This window comes from Seriola aureovittata, chromosome 14 (assembly GCF_021018895.1).
Source record: "Seriola aureovittata isolate HTS-2021-v1 ecotype China chromosome 14, ASM2101889v1, whole genome shotgun sequence".
Lineage (NCBI taxonomy): Eukaryota > Metazoa > Chordata > Actinopteri > Carangiformes > Carangidae > Seriola > Seriola aureovittata.
Genome location: NC_079377.1, coordinates 9,239,514 through 9,262,771, shown reverse-complemented (window position 1 = coordinate 9,262,771; position 23,258 = coordinate 9,239,514). Strand labels below are relative to the sequence as shown.

At 41.9% G+C, this 23,258-nt stretch overlaps 1 protein-coding gene across 2 annotated transcripts in view; it reads right to left on the bottom strand.

Moving 5' to 3' along the window:
- Window positions 1–23,258, bottom strand: part of cdh23 (cadherin-related 23) — a 162,871-nt gene that overhangs the window by 119,195 nt on the left and 20,418 nt on the right. For both annotated transcript variants that reach the window (XM_056394811.1, XM_056394810.1), the window contains exons 4-6: window positions 5,293–5,435; window positions 4,971–5,018; window positions 4,480–4,572 (exon numbers count right to left, since the gene is read on the bottom strand). In XM_056394811.1, coding sequence (XP_056250786.1) covers window positions 4,480–4,572; window positions 4,971–5,018; window positions 5,293–5,435 — 284 coding nt within the window. The remainder of the gene's footprint in view (window positions 1–4,479; window positions 4,573–4,970; window positions 5,019–5,292; window positions 5,436–23,258) is intronic.

Genomic DNA, 23,258 nt, shown 5'->3' with positions numbered 1-23,258 from the left:
GCAGAGGAACAGCTTCTCATACTCCTTCGAAAACTGGAGAAAATTCTTGGGTAATGGTACTTTTTTAAAAACCACAACTTTTGCTTAGAATCAGGCCCCAAGCCCCAAAACTATGTAGGCGAAAGTAATAAATGGAGGCTGAGGTGAGTAAAATATTGACTGCTTCCCATTTAACCTTCTCACTTTATCCATCTTTTCTCTCTTTCTCCCTAAATCCCTCCATCCCTCCCTATGGGCTCAGGGTCTTAGTGTCAGGCAGAATTCTCTTTGAGGCCTGCGCCTGTCAACCAGCCACCACTCAGCTCAGTAACCACTAGATTCAATTACACTACAGGAGAGACCAGGAGAGATGATATGAAATCATTATGGGATAAATCCTACTTCTAGGAGGCAGCATGTGCATTTCTGTGTGTTTTGTGTTTCATAAAGAAGTAGGGTGACTGCAGAAGTTGAGTCACAAATATTTTATGACTGTAATTTCAAAAATAAATGTATTCCACTATAAATAAGACTTGTTTATTTTAGGTTCTGCGAGGATAGTCATCCATATGCTGTAGGTGCTGCTTTAGAGCTGAAATATTTGTTTGTCACCTAGTAAACATATTACCTTTAGATGCTGTAACCTGCTAAAATACAGGTCAGAAGGCGATAAAAGATTTCAGCTTTCAGAAGTGAACAAAGGCAAAGAAGAAAGGAATATAACAGATTCATCTATGTTCCACCTGACAGCGACAGAGGACACATCAAATAACAGGTGCCTCTGTTTTGCTGCCAGAGCCTGCATAAAGCACCAAACAGCTCATTCACAGGCGTAATAGGAGCTCTCAAAGACCCTCTGCCAATATCATCTATGAGTGCAAAATTGTTTGTAGGAAGGAGTAGCCAAAAGTTAGGAGCTAACATGATGGTGGTCTGAATTTCTCTCTTCTACAAAAACTGTTATCATAGTGCCTATGAGCAGTGGGTGTGTTACCCAAACAGACAATTATCCGCCTGACAAAAGTCACCAGTTAATGAAAAATATAATGAGACAGGGGCTAAGAGACAGACTTCTGTTCTGGACAGTGTGCTGCAAAACAAAAATACTGTTATTGTATTAATAAATAACTGCAGGTTTCTGTTAAGGATTCCTATTAAAAACGAACCAAACGCAGAAACTTTGTGCGTCTCAGACCAGACTGAAGGGCCTTTTTTTCTCTAGATGTTTGACTTTCACCAAAGGGGTTTCCACCATGGGCAGCCCTACTCTATAACATCAGCCATAGTTCATCAGAGCTTACTGTAGGTTAGAGAGGGACATTGAGATATGGCTGATAGAAAATAGAGGCTGAGAAGGGATTTGCTCACCTGCCTGGCATACCTGAGAGACAGTCAACAGATAAAGTTTGGATATCTATCAGTAGGAGCCTCTTGCCTGTCTGCCTGCTTGCCAATACATTTAATCCATCTGCCGCATTACAGCGCTGGTCTGTAGTCTGCTATACAATCTTGTGTGCATCATTATTGCGTTATCGAAGGCAGTATTTCTCTGCACTGCATATCTATTGTAGGTAGGGATGAATGTGAGCAATGGAAAGAGGTTGATAAAGAGATGGAATTCAAATTCTGAAATGCAATACGAGGAGGGACTGGAGCAAAAAAAAAAAACTTGAAAAAACTCGTACTTTTCTAAGGTCATGGAACTAAGTATGGGTGATATCTACAGTATAAATTAATATAAGATGCATTTAATACAAGATGAAAGAGTATGCAATAATAGTAAAAATTGTGTTTCTATGTGACAGAAGCGAACCAGAGAAACAAAACAAGAGAAAGCTGTTTGTGGTCAGGGGCAGCTTATGAAACTGCAGGACATGGCGCACACTGGGCACAGTTAGAGAAGTTGTTAGTGTTGGCTTTTGATATTATCACAGTGGCGCTGACAGAGAGACCGACTCCCAGTGGGGGAGTATGATGGCCAGGCAGCTGGGGGAGGTGTGTGAGAGCCTTTTTGGGGAGGGCTGTCTTTAACCATGGATAGTCCCACAGTTCCTCAGACAGCATCTCTGTACTCCACAGATGCACACTTGGCAAAACATTTTGAGTCTGTCAATAGAGGGCTTTCTGTATAGAGGGCTACCTGTCGCGCTTAGGGAATGTGGAAAAACACTTCTCGGTATCCCAATAATGGATTTGGGCTGTGGCCCATCTGCTGTTCTATCAAAACATTATTTCTGGTGATAGTCGTTACTCTTTGTATCCAGTCTCTGCTGCTGGCTGCTTGAGAGTGTGGACGCTGTAAATCTGGCCAGCTCATTAGCACGGACAGAGGGAATGCTAGCAGCCCACCTGCTCCCCTTCACCCTCTTTATGGCTCTACAAATTAAAACGACATTTACACACACACACTCCCCCCTGCTCTCCCGACTGCACTGCTCACCTTGCCACTCACATTGCTTCATCTGCTCACCGCTGAGCTGCATCAGGCCCTACTCAATATAACTCCTCCCCTAACTATTCTTCTGTTTCAACAACCCTTGAGCTCTTTGTGTTGTTTTCCTTTGGGTTCTGTCAGTGTGTATCATGTTCTGCGTCACTGCTTGTGTTAAATCTCAACATTTGATGTTTGTGTTAAATCTCATCATTTGAATCTTCTGTCTTTCTCTCATCATTCCTCTTTTACTTTTACTACTCTGTCATCCTTCATATCCATCAGCCTTTTCCCATCTTTTTCTCTGTGCACTAAAGCTCAGCAGGACTATCTAGCAGTGCTGATGGTCCTCTAACCACCAGTTACGGTGGCATGTCCAGTGAGTGACAGCGTGATGGAGTGATGTTGCAGTATGTTTGCTTCGCCCGCTAGAGGTCAGTTAGTGTCACAAAGGTAATGAGGCCATAAAAATGCAGGTAACGAAAGTTGTGGGCAAACAAGATAAGGTGGAGAAAAGGGTAGAGAAAGGGGAAACAGGGCACAGGGAGGAAGAAACTGACTCCCGCATGAGCACAGTTCCCAAATCTCCGGCAGGCTTTAAGTGGAAGAGGTGGAAGGCTTTAATGAAGAGCTTTCTTGTACAGATTGCACTGTGTGCTGCGTCCTTATTGCAACACTGTCATAAAAATATGAATGGATTTGCAGCGTGTCATTTATCAAGTTAGGCACATAAACAAATAAGTTCATGGAGATTTGTGATAAAACACATCCCACCTGCATTAGTCTCTTGCTGTGCTCACATTCACAAGGTTAGCATATTTTATTATGACTAAGTTATGTCTCATTGTTACAGACTTCAGGTATTTCCAATGTAAAGAATCACTGAATGTGAATTACACTCGCTGCTGTGTCTAGTGTTCGAAGGAATCTGATCTATTACCACATCCCATTGCCTCAAATAAAAAAGCTTAAATTTTGTAAGCACTAGGAGGGAAGGACTGACATAAGCAGTAATTCACTGAGTGATGTAAGGGAACTAACAATATGTGAGCGACTGAGGGTCAAACACAGCTCTGTTTAATGGCTTTCCGGAGGCTAAACTGAAGCCTATTGTTTGCAGTGCTTGGAAAGTCTGTATGTGGACTATAAGTGAGTCCCACACAACTGAGCAGTGGTTGCACTGGCCTGAGAGAACCTTCCCTGGTGGGTGGTCTAAACAGCCTTGTCCCAACAGTCCTTCTTTCTCCCGTTTATGTGCCTGACTTTATGGATTGGGGAGAGAAAAAGCGAGTGGCTTTGAAGATTTGGTGAAGACTCAGAAAGGGGTATGTGCTCAATATAAACACAACAAAATATGTGGATGTGTGTGTGTTTGCGTGTGTGGATTTCAGCCCCTGTTTGAAGTCCTCCACTCCACTCTGGCAATTACTTCATATCAAGGATTAGATGAGGGAGAGGGCAAAGACGAGAGAGAACGATGGAAAGAAGTGAGAGCTGAGGAGGGAGGTAGCAGATTCGGAGAGAGGACAGAGAAGCGAGAGAAACCGAGAGGAGAAAAGAGATTGAGGTCTTCACTGCAGTGAGTGTTTTTCTTCCCTATAAAAGGAGGTTGTGCACACTCTTTAACCATGAGCTAGAACACGGCTCTGCAAATCATGGGAAGATCACAGGTGCAACAAAACGCAGCCATTCAGGACAGAGAGAGCGAAAAAGCACTATGAATAGTTGATCATCAGCCATCATGTAGTTCTACTGTTACAACAGTCATAAGATTGAGTTGAATTTCATACATGTTTTCATTCTCATTCTTAAATTCCAGAGCCAAACCTTTGTTGCCCTTTGCAGTCGATATGTTTGAGGGAAATGCTCTCTAGATGGTCAGAAGTTTTCCTGCCGGCTTTAATGTTTACACCAAATTACATAACAATGGTTCTACATATGATGAATTTTTATTTTATTTAAAATCTCTACAGAAACAGGTTGTGCACTTTTACTAAAACACTAACCTCTGATTCATATGTTATTTTACTACTTAAATAAGTACTATAAGAACTGTAGGTCATCCTTACCTCCGGGATATGGACCGTGTATGGCTGCCCATGGAAGGTTGGCGCATTATCGTTCACGTCTCCAATCTGGATGTTTACGGTGTCTTTGACCACCTAAGGGAGGAAACACCTGGGTAGAACTGTTCCAAAGCCACCTCCACTCTTTACTTGACAGAGAACCGTAGACACTGAAAATGTGTATTAGCCACACCAAGCCAAGATTCAGAGTGAAAGAAAAACAGGACAAGTGTGTGACAGATTCAGACCCGCAGGGGAGAGTAGGTTGAACGTCAGTGTGTTTCAGCAACTAAACTGTTTGGAGTGAGACAGGTGTCAGAGTGATTATATGTGAGAAAAAGAGAGAAATAAGGGTGAGAATGAAAGCGAGAGACTGAAAGAGAGATAGATTGAGAGAGAAGGTCTCTATGTGTCATGTGGTCCAACTATATCCAGGTATCAGCCTGTGACGGGAGGTGTCATAACTGTGATCACAGTGCAAATCTGTTTCTTACCTCTTGAATGTCACTCACGTAGAATTCGACCTGCATCTCTGACTTGGTCTGGTGGAGACAGAGACACGCATCAGCTCAAACTTTGCATGAACATGTAGCGCAAAGGAGCAGAGAAGAAGAGCAAAGGAAGAAAATGCCACTCACAGACCCCCATATAATATTGCATTTTTCACTGTTCTTTCATCTTTTGATAATTTATATTCTATCCTATTTTCAAAATTGTCCTGAGTGTCTTTTCTTGTGAACAGTGCATTTGCTTTGGTAATGTGCAAGCGTGTGCAGCGGTTCCGTGTCAGTATGTCTGCTTGTTTACTGTTCTTACCTCACGGTCGAGCTGCTGTCGAAGCCACACAACGCCAGTGTCTTGGTTCACTGAAAAATACTTCATGGCCTCTTCTCCTGAAACCCCGTACACAAGAGGTTCCCCTTCAGGATCAGTTGCCTTCAGCTGGGCCACTGATGACCCTGCCAGACAGAGAGTCAAAGGTCACAGGTCACACAGGGTCAAAGGCCAGGATGTCTAACAAGAAGATAACAGATTATAAGATCTTACACAATTACTGCATATTCACTCAAATCCAATATTTTCCCTTGTCCCATTATTCCTAGTGAGCCACATAAAAGGATATAACAGCCATATTATGTCGTCATATTATGAATATTATTTTTCTGTCTGTCCAAATGTCATTGTTAGATTACTTGTGCCACTGGTTGGTTCTTGACATACCACAATCACCCAGAATTCACTGGGAATCATTTGTCATTTAAGTCTGTGATGATTACCCATTAAATACACACAAATGAATAAGGTAACAGCTTGATCTGAAGTAAAAGAAACACGTTGAAGCATGAAGATGTTGTTAGAGGGTTTAACTTTTTTCTCTCAACTGAATTACTTTTCATAAACATTGAGAACTACATCAACATACACTTGAAGGATGACACCAGGGTTAGAGGTGAAAGACAACATAAAAACACATACAAACATACTCGCATGTAAAGGTAGAAGGGCAAAGGGTTTTTAACTGGAGCTGCAGCAGTTCAGAGGTTTCATTCATCACAGACACTAGAGCTCAGACAGGTTGGCTAATCAAAGGCAGAGGTGAAGCACAATCAGGCTGGCTAAACCACCATGCTGGACAGGTGTCGAGAAGGGCAAGGCTGAGGTGAAGAGCGGCACAGAGGACAGCAACAAGACCCGGCGACCCGCAGGGACAAGGCTCATTACTGACCAGGGTAAAACTGTTTGAGCGGGGAATTGTAATGGACGGAGGGGAGGGTATGCCGTGATCAGTCACACACAATGGATGTTATGAATATGAATTATGTTCTCTTACCCATTCACAGAGGAAAAAAATAGACAACATTCACATAGCTGAAATGTGTACACAGAGGTACAGCCCTGTGTAGATAAACTGTCATTTTGAGGAAATTCCACTGACATGTCTTCATTCCCGAAACCCTGACTCTTTGCGCTCAGGAACCAGACTGTGTTGTTGTTAGCTGTACATTTATCCATATTAAAAAAAAAAAAAAAAAGAGGAAACACAGACCTATTTCAAAGCCGGCCCCTACACCCTCCCACTCTGTGACGGTGTGTAACTCTTTGGGACGCCCTTGCTTTTCTCCGATGGAAACAGGAAATTCACTGTTAGGATATTGTAATTAAATAATAATTTATCTAAAACATTATCTTATACACAGCATTGACAAAGCTTGTGAAAAGGAAATTAATAATTGAATAATAATAATAATAATAATAATGATAAAAATCACTCTCATGCTTCTTTGGCCACATTTCTTTTTTGGTGAACATTTCTCTTAATCTGATTAGACCCTTGTTTTTTTCCCATCTTTCTTCAAATGATACAATACAGGTAAAGTAAAAAAGCCAGTGGCATGTCTGTTACAAAATATAATGTAGTCTCTAAATCCATCATGTGTGTACGAAAGCAACCTATGACTTATCCTTTGGAAAAAAACACACTGAATTCACATTTGTAGGTAAGTGACATTTCATCCATCCCGGACTTAAAAGCAGTGCTGCACTTCTCTGGGAGTGTGGTTTGTAATCCTGCATTGATGCAACCTCGGTTTTAAAGGGCTTTATAATCAACTCCCACTTAAGGGTTATGTGCGCAAACAGAGTAAGAGTGGATAGGGGAGGGTGGAGGGGCCGGATTGGAACTAGGCCAAAGACTGCCAGTTTGGGCACTGTCCATGGTGCTGAACTATCCTGGAGGCACTGGAAGGCAGCTCAAAAAATCATGACACACTCATTACTAAATAGCTGTACTTGCCCCAACACCAACACAGCTCTGTCATACCCTCATTCTCTCTTGTTCCATTGATTCTCACTATAAATGTAAGTCACAACTCTCTTCCATCTGAGGTCCAAAAACGTACTTCACAAAAGTTAATTCAGAGCTGGGTTTGATCAAGTTACTTCACTTTCCTCCCACGCTCATGGGACAGAGGGCTTGGAAAGTCTCACTTATCAAGGTGCAAACATATCACACATACACACAGATTCTAAACTATGGGGACACCTGTATTTCCAGAGGTGTGGATGTGATTTGAAGATATCTGTCTGTCTCTGTGTTTGCCCTGTGATGCTGACCTAACACAGTGCATGGTGGGATAGGCTTCAACTCCACCTTTTCGCCCTCAATAGAATAAAAAGGTATTGAAGATTGGCAAATGCATAGAATAGTAAAGACAGATCACATACACACATAGACAGCATGTACATGCGAGCACGCACGCACGCGCGCACGCATGCACGCACGCACGCACGCACACACTTCTTTCCCTCCCTGCAAGTATTCGACAAGACAATAGAGGTGAAGCAAAACTAAATCAAGCCTATCACTTGCTCACCAAACTGCTTAACACAACGACCAATTAGGCTTCACAATCACACACCCCTCTCGTTTTATTAATACACCCCATTTTCCTATGAAAGGGTGGCAAAAATGACTAATTAATATAACGATTTATGAACCCCTCTCATTGCGTCTAATGAGATTTATGCAAATTCAGCTGCTTTCAATATGAGTTATAATTTGGTTGAAGACGGTGCAAATTAAGCATTTTACCTCATAGTCATCAATAATAAGTGATTTTTTTTTCTCCTCCTTCCGGCCCTCTCGACTGTGGAGGAATTGTCTGCTCCATGTGGGTAGACATACATTCGAGTGAAGGATAACAAATGGTCATGTGAGACTAAGACTATGTATGAGATACACAGTCTTGTGGAAGATTAACTCCTACTCTGGAAAAGAGAGACGAACTACGACCAACATATTAAGCTTATGGGTTTAGATTCTCTGCTCAGATTAAGAGAAAGTACGCAGTATGTAGAGCTGGCACGTGCTGGACCGGACGCTACACCTTCACTGAACCAGAGGGCAATTGTATACTTAGATTAAGATCTGGTACCTCTCTCTCTCCCCCCTATATATATATATATATATATGTTTTTTTATCTATTTATTTTTCCTCAGACTAAATCTGTTCAGGTTTTATTTTGATAATTGTTTTTTCAGTTTGTCCTAATTAACAGAGCAAAATGGATGCAATTAGGTAAAGAGAAGAGCATCAGGAGAATTTACTTTGTCCTTAAAAATGGAAATGTCTGAGGTATGAAACAACTATGGCATCACTGTTTGCAAAGACAATGTATGTATATTTTGGAAAATTAGCATTATGAAATTTGAATGTCTAAGTAAAACTGTGGGTTCAAATCTGGTTTGGACTCTGCAAACATTTGAATGCTTGTGAGACTCATTTTTGTTTTTTGACAAATGTTTGTTTTTGTTTTGACTGTATTTGACTGTGTATAAACGACAAGGATTAAAAGTTAAATGTCAATTAATTTGAGGTTAAGACTCAATTTAATCTTACAGTTTAAGTAAGAGTTCTTAGAGTTAGGAATAAGTTTGATTATGGTCAGTTTTAGTTTCAGGCTTTGGGAAGATTTAAGATCAGAATACAAGGTAAAGGCACAAAGTGTTGAGGGTCAAGGTTCAGTTAGAACATTAGTAATAACAAACATTCCTCACGAGTGAGAGTGTGTGTGTGTGTGTGTGTGTGTGTGTGTTCAATGTAGGTATCCTTCTCGTGCTTATCTGTAACTCTATGGCACCAAGCCCTTTCCTCTGACAAATGATGCTATTTAGCAGCAAGTGATGCCAGTATTACTGTTATGAATGATACAGTGCACATTAACACTGCCCCTCCCCTTCTCCTCTACTCTGCAACACTGCTCTCATGACAAGAGCGATGGGCTGCAGGAATCATCTCTCTACCTCACCTTTCTCTCTCCTATTGTCCTCTGAACCTCTTACCCTCTCCACAAACTAAAATACTGAGTCCATGATTTTCTGTCTGTATTCAGACAGTAAGGTCAAACCAGAACGACCAAAGCAGAGCAAACTGCAACAGACCAAGGTAAGCGAATGACGACATCTGGGGGCCGGACCGGAACCCTAGTCCATACTGGCCTGGTAGATGCGGAGATATGCATGTCATGTGGTTTAAAACAAAAGTGAGAGGAAGCCTTCCAGATTCACACTGTGATAAGAAAGATACCTGAATATGTTTAGCCACTTACAACCCCAAACTCAAGTTGTGCTGGTTTCATAGATTACCAAATATTTAAAGATTAAATACATTTGACAGAATGCACAAGTAAACTTTCCCGTTGGTATAGTGCTCACAGACATTTGAGCCCCCACTGTATGTGGCTTGGTTGGTTCCTCTTGGTAATGTTTTAGGTTTGGAGGCTAATGGTAAAATTAGAGAAAAATACAGTATTGGAAGCATTTTGATGTAAATGGTTAGAAGTGGAGAGGAGGGAATGGGTGATCCAAAAGTGTGTTAAGGAGGCATAGCAGAATGAGAGTAAGTGCAGAGGAGAACATAACAAATAGACTCCATTACCATAAGCGCTTCTCTGAAAGTTACACAGGACTTCTGCATTAAGACAAAGCATTGCTGATTCACTGTGGCAGGACTGAAAAACGTGCTGTCGTAAAATACACAAAATGACAAAGCCTGGAGAGACAGAAGACTGAAAGGAAGGAGGAGGAGAGGTAGAAAAGTAGGACGACTTGCTAACCTATACACAGCAGGAGCCCCATGTTTTACTCAGCCCAACCTTTTAGGAAAGGCAAGGGGACCAGTGAGGGCGCTAAATCAACCGCTGGAGGACATCAATCCCTGCTGGATCAATAGGAGTCGTGCGTTAGACGAGGACTAGGCTCGGCCCTGCCCTGGGGCCTCGAGCTTGAGAAAGAAAAGGGGCTATAGGCCAAAGCCCTGTTCATTATGTTGGTGACATCTCTAGACCTCTCGTTCATTTGAGCGCTGATTCAGTGGGACAGGCGTTGTCAGGACTGCAATTTCAGGCATGTTGTGAATTATAGCTTCAAATTTTATGGTACACAGAGGCTTAATGGGTGTATGGGCAATGTTCAGTATGCTGTGTGCCAAAGCAGCGGCAGACAAAAGAAAAGAAAGATGAAGCCACCTCAAGACAAAGCCTGACTGTGGAGAACAGGGTAGAGAGAATCTTGATCTTCACCTGCTCTGTATAAATACTTGATGAATTGTCTTGAGGCAGGGCTCAAGCCTCAGGACTGAAGTCATGCAATCAGTGGGCTGATGAGTCAGTACCATGCCACTCATGTTACCACACTGTCTATCCACTGACAGAGAGAGCCTTCAGACACATCAGCACTGCCAAGCTGGAGCCATGCTGCCTCGCATCAATCACACCCGTCAAAAATATCACACAGGCAAATACTGTCTTCAGCTAACTGGCAGCGTGAGCGCCTTCAGTGGTGACTGTATTTTGTTTCCTGCTTTATAGTGCAACATTTGTCACTTTATAGATTTGCACGTGAAGAGAAATTGAACCATATACTCTGTGGTGAGAAGCGGTAATGGAAAGACTTCTCATCTGTCACACAGATGAGTTGTGATTATAAGACTGTGACTCTAAGCTACAATGCTGTATACTTCTCAGCATCAGATCCATTAGGTCTGGAATAACAGGCGCAGTGTTGAAGAGCGAGCGCGCAAAAACCTGTCCTGCTAATTGACTGTGTGCCACTATAATAAAAATGGGTCTGTTTCTTGTGCACCCCCTATAACAGACAGTGAGTGTGGGTTGGCATCTCTTTGAATCCTCGCACTGAAAGATCAATACAGCCATAAACTGGTAGACAATGGTGCCCACTCATGCAGAAATGCCACTTTACTTTTGTTAAAATGAGGAACAGGAATTTAGCTGTTAAATGTGGTCATTACAGTGAAAACACCAAAATGTGAGCACCAGCTTTAACTTAAGCTATTAAGATACAAGGTGGGAGTGAACTTTACTCGCCCGTTAATGGCTCAAGAGTGGAATCATATGCTGGATATTTGTATTGATCAATGCAGCTCTGAGACGAAATCCGCTGCAGTCATACCAACGTAGGACCCAACAGTTTCAGTCAATGTGGCTCATATCAAGCACTTTGAGGGTAATTTACGAGTCAGATTCCATCAGGGATTTAAGTCACTCTTTCAGGCTCATCCTTTTAAGAGATCTCTTGGGGGCACATGCATTAAGTTGCACCCTCACTTCCAGTCAAACACACAATAAATTAAACTTTATTCTCTTCCTGTAGAAATAAGATGGAAATGAGTGAAATCATCTCATCGCTGCCTTCTCTGCCCACGGTGCTGTATCCTGCGTTAATGTCTAGAGAACCTGATTGCTTCTGGGAAGCCAGTTGGACGTGGAAATAAACCCAGCAGATCCACCTGGAATGACAATAGTGCGGTGGCCACAAACTGAGTGCTAGGACCCCTATTTCCATACAAAGAGAGGTGTATGTGTTCAGGGGGCATCTTTAATAGCCGAAAAGAGGATGCATGCAGATAGTTTATTTCTCTGTAGAATGAAGGGAGCCATGGAGAGTGACAGTAAAGCTTTTTCCCCAGGGAGGTCAGTTAGACAGGTAGCAATAAAAAAAGGATGAAAAGAAAGAAAGAAAAGCTCTGATTTCCATATTGTGCCACAAATAAACATTTGCAAACACTCACACATTCTCAAAATAGCAAACGAGTACAATTTACTTAATTATAATTAGAAATGGGGGCAAATTACAACTACAGCTCTTAAAAGGAGGTTATATTTGTCAGTTACAAAAAGCTAACTTATCACACAGATATCCTCACATTTTAATAGCTCATTTGAAACAAGACATTTACCACAATATATCTAATTTTCCTCTCATTTACCCTGTCTCTATTTTTCACTGGCCTTCTCTCCTTTGTGTGTGTGTGTGTGTGCGTGTGTGTGTGTGTGTGTGTGTGTGTGTGTGTGACATCAATAACTGTGATGGGAAAGAGAGCCGAAGACAAATAGTGCCTGGAGTCTGGCTTTAAGTGACTCCTGTGTTTCAACAACACACACCACAAGAGTCCTTGGGAGGCTGTGTATTAATCCAACAGATTTATGACTAAATCTGTCACGGATGGGAAGAGAACACCCTCTGTCTTTCCTTTAGCCATTCCTAAGAGACATGCACACCTCCAAGACCACACACCCTGTGTGTGTGTGTGTGTGTGTGTGTGGTGTGTGTGTGTGTGTGTGTGTGTGTGTGTGTGTGTGACATCAATAACTGTGATGGGAAAGAGAGCCGAAGACAAATAGTGCCTGGAGTCTGGCTTTAAGTGACTCCTGTGTTTCAACAACACACACCACAAGAGTCCTTGGGAGGCTGTGTATTAATCCAACAGATTTATGACTAAATCTGTCACGGATGGGAAGAGAACACCCTCTGTCTTTCCTTTAGCCATTCCTAAGAGACATGCACACCTCCAAGACCACACACCCTGTGTGTGTGTGTGTGTGTGTGTGTGTGTGTGTGTGTGTGTGTGTGTGTGTGTGCATAGCTTTCAAGTAAACAGAGTATACTTTTGTACTTCTGTATTTTCAGAAACAGCATGTACACATATGGTGTGAAAAACATTGATACTTGTCAGCAAACATAGACACACAAACTTGTAATCAATACACATTTCCTGAAAGTCATCCTGTATGAATGATACATAAGCATGTATCCTTCCATACTATAAGCATCTTAGACAAAAAAAAAAAAAAAAAAAATCTTCAAATCTGTTTCTCACTAAGCTTTTCATGATGTTATTGAAAGTATAGAATACTATATTTTGTGCTTGTGTATATGGCTGTCTTCAACAGAAACTAGGCTATGGTTCATGGTATGAGCAAAAAAGCCCAAATGGTAGGAACAAAATGTGGAAAACAAATGGTTTATGTACCTGTGGCTTAAAATCAAAACCCTCACTGTGCTTTAACCTTGTGGGAAAAAAAAGAACAAAGCGAAGATTGCAGTCTTTTTTGTTTTGTTCTCCTAAGCTGGCAGGAAGGAGGAACCAAGGGATTTCTAAGAAGCTGTACAATGATGTTTGTCATCACGAACTATACAATGAATGAAATAAGAATGTATTTTAAAGGAAAAATAAACAATGTACATAAAGTAAGACTATTAGGAACTTACACAAATATCACAGAATAAATGCACACAATATATCAGTACATCTGGTTTCAAAGAATATTTGAAGTTGACTGCTGTCAAATGAATCACTGATCTGCCACAAATCCAATGACAGCGAATCTGCTCAGTCTTAAGTGAACTGAGGAGGACGAGGAGGCATTTGATTGGACGCCCGACCCAGGATTGGCATTCTAATACACCCAAATGGTGAAATGATGAAAACACTGAGTGACAAGGCTGTGACTAACCAATTACATTGTGAAAGTCGGATGGACAGTGAAGGACATTAGTGGACAGTCATCCCACGCATTGGTGGGGAGAAGCAGACCTGTCACTGCATATTCACACGCAGCTCTGTTCACCCTCCGATCACACAGGAAAGCTCTTTGCTCTTGCTATTTCCTATTCCACCCCATCACACTCTTGCTGTTCCCTTGCTCTCTCTCTTTCTTTTTTTTTTGTCATCCTCTCGTCACGCTCCGTCCTGCTTGTGGAGGCCAGACAGAGGGACACAGGCAGCACTGATAGGAGTGGACAGGTGGCTGTGTGCTACTGAGGCTTCTGGAGTGACGGCTGAGCCAGTCTGGCCTGTCGTTGTCACAAAAGCAAACGCCCGCCCCAAACGCACACGTATCCACCAAACCGTGCCACTTCTACCAACACGCCAAAATGTCCATCAGCACTGTCACTTTGTAACGCCTGCCAAATTCTTCCCTTTTCTTTCTGTCTTTATGCCATGCTCTCTCCATCCACTTTAGCTTCTCACCTCAGTTTTTAATCCTGTTCTTATTCTGTTATTTGCCTCTATCTTTCACCCTGCCTACACTCCCTCTGTCTGACACTGGCCCTCTGCTGACCTCACCAGGGCTGACTATTACCTGAGAGTGAGCTAAATCATGGTCGGGTAATGGAACATGCCACCTTCATTGTGAAGCCACACAAACAAACACACACACACACGCACGCACGCACGCACGCACGCACGCACGCACGCACGCACGCACGCACACACACACGCACGCACGCACGCACACACACACGCACACATGCGCACACACACACACACACACACACACGCACACATACACACAAAAACAAAAGCGTCTCCCTTTTGGCCTTTTCCTTTTTCTCTCTCTCCCGTTTACATGTTTATCATTTGGCACTGTGTTACTGAAATTTAAGGCTGATGTTGTTTCTGTCGGCCCCATGGATGTGGATGTGGATGTTGGAGAATGGCAGGCGCTGGGGTCAAGAATGAGGCTGTGGCAAATCAGAGTTGACCTCCAGCCTTGGCTGTCATTGGCAGGGAGAATGTGGAGTATTACCTCAGAAAACAAGGGGCTCCTTTCTTGACAAATATAGCTATAACGAATATGGGAAAGCTCGGCGAATCAGCAGCCGTTTCCCTGTTTTGGACGAGGAGATCATAAAGAGGAGAAGGGCACGAATGTATCCTCAAGGCACAGGAGCAATTTAATGGTGACTATACTTTCAGATGTATCTTATATTTTACTGTTTGCCAGGCTTGTTATTTCTTTCACCAATATGGGTACAGCTTATTGCCTAGCATTCATTTACTTTTTCACCACCTCTCCTCTAGAGCAAGGAACTATATCAGGTTTTAAAGTTACTTTAAAGGTGTCAGACCAACTCTTATCAGCTGCCGGTGTTATATCAAAATAAAATAGAATTTTTTTTTTTTTACATCATTATTTTTCTTTATTTTTCTTTGTCCTCCTTTCTGCCTCATATTTAGTTGTGTATTTGTATTGTATTTGTTGTGTACATCCGACACAGCAGACTGCCCAGCCCCTTCTACATACATTCACTATACTGAACAACACATGCATACCTTTTTTTTTTTTATCCAATCCAATGCATGTTTTGCCCTGTGATGTTCATCCGGCCATCCCAATGTATTATGGTCTATTATCTCTTTTCACTTAATAAAAAAATTGACTCCTCACAAGGCTTTCAAAAGACACGATAACTTTGATGAAATATTATCCACACTACTCAAGCAGTGAATAGGTACAGTAATGTACTATATATACAGCACAATTTCATTTTCAGTGATAATACTACAGTTTCCAGTCTGGGAATATTTGTCATCCTCACTGAATACCAGACAGAGAAAACAACAATTCAGTTTATTATCCAAGGACTATACCTTGTGGGCCATCCAATTGTTTATGCATTTTAATATACCCATAAAACTGTGTGCTGGCTAGTCTGTGCACTGAAACCACTATAAGAGAAAAGAGAAATACATATTTTGCAGTTGAAGAATTATGAAATATAATAGTTATATAGTTTTATCTGCTGAGCAAAATCTCTAGTCTTCCAAAGCCACTGTGATATAAGCAACTTACCTCCCAAATACAGCCACCATTACTTAATACTGAAGCCAAGGAGGAAGTGCATTAAAAGGTACAATAGGTGATTCAATTGAAACAAAAGATTTCCTTTCTCATGGTGGAAATTTAAACTTGTCCCAAGATAAAAAGTACAGGTATAGCTAATAACATTAACGATAGCTCTGTTGTCTTTAGGTGTGTCAGTAAACCAGTAGGTGCAATTCGAGGCCCTTGTTACCGGCACATGTACCGTACAACTAATGCAGTTGTTATTAATGTTATCAGCTGTGTTTGGACAAGGCAAAATGTCAACCGAGAGAAAGGACTTCATGACTTTTTCAGGGCCACAATAAACTTTTGAAGAAATCATATGACATTAATTTACAACGACCCAGAAAACTCATCCTGGAATTTTGAGAAGTCAATTAATAATTATTAAGTAATGAAAATGATTAAGGTAACGTACAGGTCAGCATAATATTTATAATGTAGCTACAAGAACTATTTCAGAAGTTTTTAATGAGTTTATATAATTTCAGATCTTGTAACATGAAATACTGAATGAGTACACAAAGTTCACTAAACCCTCATGTCATTTTTGGTTTTCTGTTATTTGGGTTAATGTTTTTCAGAGAGGCATCTTTCCTGCAGTTTGATTGACTTGTGTGTCTCTGTGTAGTTGCTGAGATAAGACATAGTCCTTCTCTCTGGTAATATTGAAAACAAACCAAATAGGATAAAATACTCACTTCAGTCCCAATCAACTGGTGGTAGGGTGGTATGAATTTAATAAACACTGGAAGTAGCATCAGGACTTCATACATAGTTATTACTGTTAAAAGCAGCTATGGATTGTGTTGAATTTACTTTCAATAAATAAGTTGTTTTTTTTGTATTTTCTCACTCTCATTCTTTTTCAGCATCGCTTTGTTCCTGTAATGCTTGTACTCAGATTTGTTTTTGTTACTCTGCTTTTTAGGCACGTGAAAAGAAAACAGAAAGAAAAGGGGCGGCTTTGATTTATTTGAATTGACAGGATGAACACTGTTGTTTTTCCCAGCAGCCAGTTCTCAAATAGCAGATGCTGATGCTTCATACCAGCATAGGAACAGCACATACTACTACACCAAACGGTTGGTACAATCACCCTGTTAAATTTTCCTCAAAGGTCATTTACAGTTAGCATTAAACTGGACTTGCCATATTGGCCAAGCAAAGTTCAGTAGCCCAACAGTAAGATCCACTTGCCACTCACAAGTGGGCGTAGGCCAGCATCAAGCCACTGCTACATTTCTTTCTGTTCTATTTGTGCATTTAACTTTGTTGTGGCATGTGGGCTTGCTGATCTCCACTGGAATATATCAGTAATAGTGTTTTCTCACCAGTCCATATGGTGTAACAGTTGTAAAATTGCACTGAGCTCCGGAGGCCACACTAGCATGTCTGATCCTGGTCAGGTCCAGCTCAGCTAAGTGTAGGCAAATGACTGGCCAGGCTAGGCCAAGGCCAGCTGGACTTTATCTATGTGGGCAGAGTCACTTGTGCATCTCTATCTTGCTCATCTCTCTCTCGCTCTCTTATGTCCATCTGCTGTGAAGCCCCTTTCGCCGTCATCTCCCCCTCTGCCAATATCTATTCCCATCTCTCCATGTGTGTATCAGTTCTACTTTAACGTCCACATTTTCTGCCAGCTCCCCATTCCTTCGTCCTGCCTCTTTCCTTCCCCTCTCCCCTCTCTCTTTTTCCCTCTTATTCCCTGTGCCCTCTCCTCCCATTTTCACCCTGCTTCTTTTCCGTGCTTCCCTGTTTCTTCCCACTCTCAATCCACGTTTTCTTTGGATTCTCACTACTTGTCTCTTTCCCTCTGTTGGTATCAGAGCTGAACCACTGTTTCCCATGAGACTGACATGTAATGACAGGGTAAGAGAGAGACAAGGAGACGCAGAGGTAAAGGACATAAAGACAGGGAGAGAAAAAGAGAGAACAGAAAGAGTTACATGAAGAAGGGGGGTAGGATGGTAACTGTCCGAAAAGCTTGGCTGAAAATGTGCTAAAGCTGACCAGCAGAGGACTGCAATGCAGACATGCCAGAGTCTCAAGTGTGTGTGTGTGTGTGTGTGTGTAAAAATGCGTGTGTCCAGATTGTTTGCTACGCTCCTGCCTAAATCTGATGACCGGCTGCCGCCATTACAGCTTTTTTCATTCTGTAGCACGCCACACTTGTTTTATGGATTATAAATGAACTCGTTATCTGTAGTGCTCATTAGCTTCAGGTCCTAATTAGCCAAAATTAATATTGTTTCCTGACAAAGACATTGGCACTGGCAAATTGGCAATTGACCTCCTTGGTCAATCTGGAGAGAGGGACATAGTGACAAGGGGAGACAAAAAAAAAACAAAAAAAAGAAAACAGTGGAGGTGAATAGGAGAGCTGGGCAGTGACAGCTGCTCTGGACTCATCTCTCCCTCCCTCCCTCCCTCTCTCACCCTCTCTTGCAGTGTCCTGCACAAACTGTCTCCACTCACCAAAAAGCAGCTCCTTAAGCAGACTTGCTGCACTCTCATTACTGTTGCTAAAGAACCATGACAGGTTTGGGTTATAAATGAACAGCCTAGGTACAATACAAGCAGCTAGGTATTTTGGATGTTAAGTGTGTGGAAAGTCAAAGCAGAAAAGCCCAGGATTTGTTCGTAAATGGGACTTCTCACTGGAGACAAACTGCTGCACAGAGGAACAAATAGAATAGAATAAAAGACAAAGAATAGAGAGAGAGAGAGAGAGGCAAAGACGACAGGCAATCCTGCCTTATTCCTTAAAAAAAAAAAAAAAAAAATCTGTGCTTCTAAGGACGCCTGTTAAATGTCAAACACCTTCTCGACTGTGAGATAAGAGCGAGGAGTTCAATTATACCACACACTTTCCTCTATTGTGCAAACCAAACACACATAAACACGTATGACTGTACACACAACACACAGACACAGACACACACACACACACACACACACACACACACACACCCGCATGCATTCTCAGCCTATCACACACTTTTGTATCAAAAGACAGTAAGAGCAAACACCAAATTGACAACATACGTATCTGTGCTGAAAAGGCTGTGGTTACTTCACTTGACAGTGAATGGCAACATATCGAGAACATACTGAGAGCGTAACCAAAGGTGAGAGGAAGCAAATAGGTGTGTGAAATCGTTCTCCACCAGTGGAGCTCAGACCAAGAGTTGTAGACACCAGTAAACAAAAGCAAGCATATCTCAACCAGAGACTGGTCTGTAAATGGGGGACATAGCGTGCAGTCACCCCACTTGTCAATTAATCCTATCTGGCACCAGCATGCTGGCCTTTATGAGAACAAATGTCAGCTTTCAAGACAAGGACGAGATAACCTTTCTTCATAGAATGCACACCAGCCTCAGGTGACCAAAGCTGATATTACACTGCAGGCGTCTAATTTAAACTGATCCAGCATGTCATCTGAACAATAATTCAAAGGGTTTGGCAAACTAGTTCTGGAACTGATCAGGTTTTGTGGCAACTAAAATACCCCAAAATTTAGAAACACTCTCTGTAATTGCCACAAGCTACATCCCAGCAGCTACTAATGCAAAGGAAAAGCACATATTCAGCTGGTCTGGCCGCTGGTCTTACACGCAAGTGAAGCAGCAACGGCTGGCAACAACGGGGCTCTGCGAAATATGGTGATTAAAGTGCTCGAAAGACAGGTTCTTTCTCTCAGCAGGAACTCATTGTCTGAGCAATATTCAGAATATTATGCACAAGATTTTTTTTTTTTTTTTGCTTTGAAATCATCTCTAGTTGTCTTTGAGACCTGTAACCTTCTGATTTTCAAAGACCACTATGACTTTTCTAAGACATTACCTTTTCCCTACGTTTTTTTTTTTAAATTTCATACATCTTCTCTGTAATTGCAAAATGATCCTTTTTCTGTGGTTTCTGAGGAAGTGAGACCTGTGTACCAAACAGCAACAATACATTTCCAGTGAGTCAGGACACTGACTGCCGCATGCATTTACATCTTCAAAGGGGCACAGAGAAACAGAAAAAAAAAAAACACATGCCAGCAACATACACAAACAGACAGACACACACAGAGACACACACACACACACATCCCTCCTCCTCACTCCTACAGCTTCCCTGCAATGGAGCAGAGAAAGGTGGTCGCTGATGTGAAACATCAATTTCCAGGTTAGCTGCTCTGCGTGGCTCAGGCAGGTATCAGCCGTGACCCACCTGGGCCAGATAAGCAGCTGCAAGAAGCTGATCTGCCACCCAGCAATGCACCTCTCAGTGCTGGAGAATGGAGTAATGTGTGCTCACATACACACAGGCGTGCGTATACACGCGCGCGCACACGCACGCGCGCGCACACACACACACACACACACACAGACAGACACACACACACACACACACACAGACAGACACACACACAACACACACACACACACACACACACACACACACAAACACAAAAATAGTAAAACCTGAAACAATGAAATGGAAAACACCAATAGAAAAAGAGTAATATTACTTTTTCAGTAAATGAATGTTGTTTGGTTTTAAAATCACACATTTCTCCAAATGAGGTTGGAAATATACGTCCCTGCATAAATACACACACACACATTCATAATGCGGAGCACTGCTCAGGTAGAGGGTTCACCCTCTTGATACTTTGATCATTTGACTTGCTGGTAATGCTGGGATTAAACTGGGTTTAAACCTGAGGCGTTCCAGCTACGATTCCTAGCTACACACACCTACACACAAATATAAGCACACACGTAAAAACTCAACTCTTAGAAGATGCTGATAATTTGAGGTTATGAAAAAAAAAAAAAGAATAGCTAGAATCACCATCAAAAATACTGTGATGTTCTCTTTGATAATTTTGTATGTCTGATATATCTGTCTCTTTCCCTGTCTTTCTCACATACACATACACCACGCGTGCACACACGTGGACACACCAACAACCACAGCAATTACAGTTAAGTGTCGTGCCCAGTGACACAGGATGGCGTGTCCAAATGCCAGCCTATATACTGGAAACCACACAAACACAGACAAAGACACATTTAATTTGAGCCTAGGCTTTATTTGGAGCCTAAAAGAGTGTTAGCTACACCTGTGTGAGTGTGTGAGAACTTTCAGTTGGTCAGGCAATCTAGCCACTGCCACCATCACAGTGACGCCTGTCAGCAGAGTGCCGTGTGCCTTGGCAGCGCTGCTCAACTTGGTGTCGCGCCACATTCCCACAGACAATTTCAATTAACTTTTACAACGCCGACAAATATCACACACACTGCCTGGAGCTCTTCAGTACATTTCCCCATCTTTGTCTCTGTCTTTCTGTATTCTTACTCTCTGTCTGATCATAACACAGGAAAACTCCAATAGAATAGGCCGAACCACAGACGTAGTGTGTCTGTTGAAAGGAAATGGAGAGAGATGAGTGTGAAGTGTCTAAGATAGCCTCTCTGGAGAAATACTAAACCAGTCTTACATAAGATATTAGACCGTGCAGCTGAAACTGAAGACCATGTTGAACACTGATATATCACCTCCTCAAGGTGATATTTTAAAGGTGGACCTACAATGACTAAGCAATCAACAATGACTGCTAGAACAGTAAACTCACTGTAGCATTCAGTCAAATGTGAAAATGGAAGGGCATGGTCAGGTGTTCTCTGGCCTTTGAAGTCTTAACTGTAATTCACCCCAGAAGTGAGTAGTCAGAGACACGTACATTAAACACTACTGAAGTGTGGATTTGTCTGACTCATGCCACATCACATCTCTGTCTCACTCGTCACCTTTCAGATTCTCAGGATTAGACTTTTCAGATAAAAATCTTTACTCCAAAACATAAAAGCAAAATAAAACCATCGTCCATCTTGCAATCGGATCACACCTGCCAGTACTACATTATTACATGAGGACTCAGTTATTACTACATTATTACAGGCCTATGAGTACTCAGTACTCAAGGGTCAGACCATACGTATCTTTGAATTCAGCCTTCACTGTGATCTCCACCACTCACCTCTAAAGCTTTGTGACTGTATTTTGCACAGTTGTGACACTATCACGCTGACAAAATTTGTCCAGACATATAAACACCTGCCAAAGTACTCAAAACCACCTCTGTGGTTGTTCCCACTACAACAGGTGTCTCCAGGACCACATTTTGCCACAATGACAGTGACACACACACACACACACACACACACACACACACACACACACACACACACACACACACACACACACACACACACAGACACTCACAAGGTGAAAACAATACCATCCCTGCTGTTGCGGCTGGTAATTAGCTCCACCTCACTGCAGCATTAAAGTTGCGCCTACCACTTAATGCATCAGTAATTCAAATCCAAAAGTACATATAACAATAACAGGCTCTGAAAGGAGCTATCCTATATAGTGAGAAGTTTTACTTTTACACACACAATTGCCAATCGACTTTTTGCAGCTACTTTTATTTCAGTCAAGGATCTAAAAACGTCCACCACTGATTTGCTTACACAGCTTGGACTAATGTAGCACTGGTCTTTTCGGAGGTTAAGTGTTGGTCTGACACTCTTAGTCGTGAAATCAGTCTTACATTGGTAAACTGGATGAGCGAGGGGGCTTGTTGTTGTTTGGATGAATAAATCATGATAAACCAAATCAAAACAGGTTGTTTAAATGTCAATTACATGTAATTTTTCCATTGGCAGTTTCATGAACTGTTTTATACATATTTTGTTTAGAAAAAAACATGTGAAGCTGCAACTGAAATGCATAATTTTCTTACACCACTTCCAGAATTGGACTATAAATATGGGGAAAAATGTACTATTTAAAATAAATGTTTTGCAGTGCAGGTAAAAAACAAGACTGAATGCCAGATACCTAGAAAAAAAAAAACAAGCTCAAAGAAAAGTGATGAAATTAAAAATTATGTATATGTGTGGGATACTCAGCATTTGTGGAAACTCAGAAGCAATGTTGCAATGAGAGGCCAGAGTGTTGTGATTGTTTGCATGGGCCATAATAACACTAACACATCACGTGCTGGGTAAGTGCAGACAATATAGCGCAGCACAGCGTCATGATGGATGGTGTGTTTGCAGACACAGCTGAACCGTGGACCCCATTATTTCCTGGGGAAGGAAGGGGGGAGCAAGCCACCACGGGGGAGAGATAAGGGATGATTGACTAAACCAAAACAGAGGTCCCTCATGGATGGCAGCCTGCTGGCATTATTGGGGAGCCACTGTGGGAGTCAATGCAACAGCTCAATGACAGCAGAG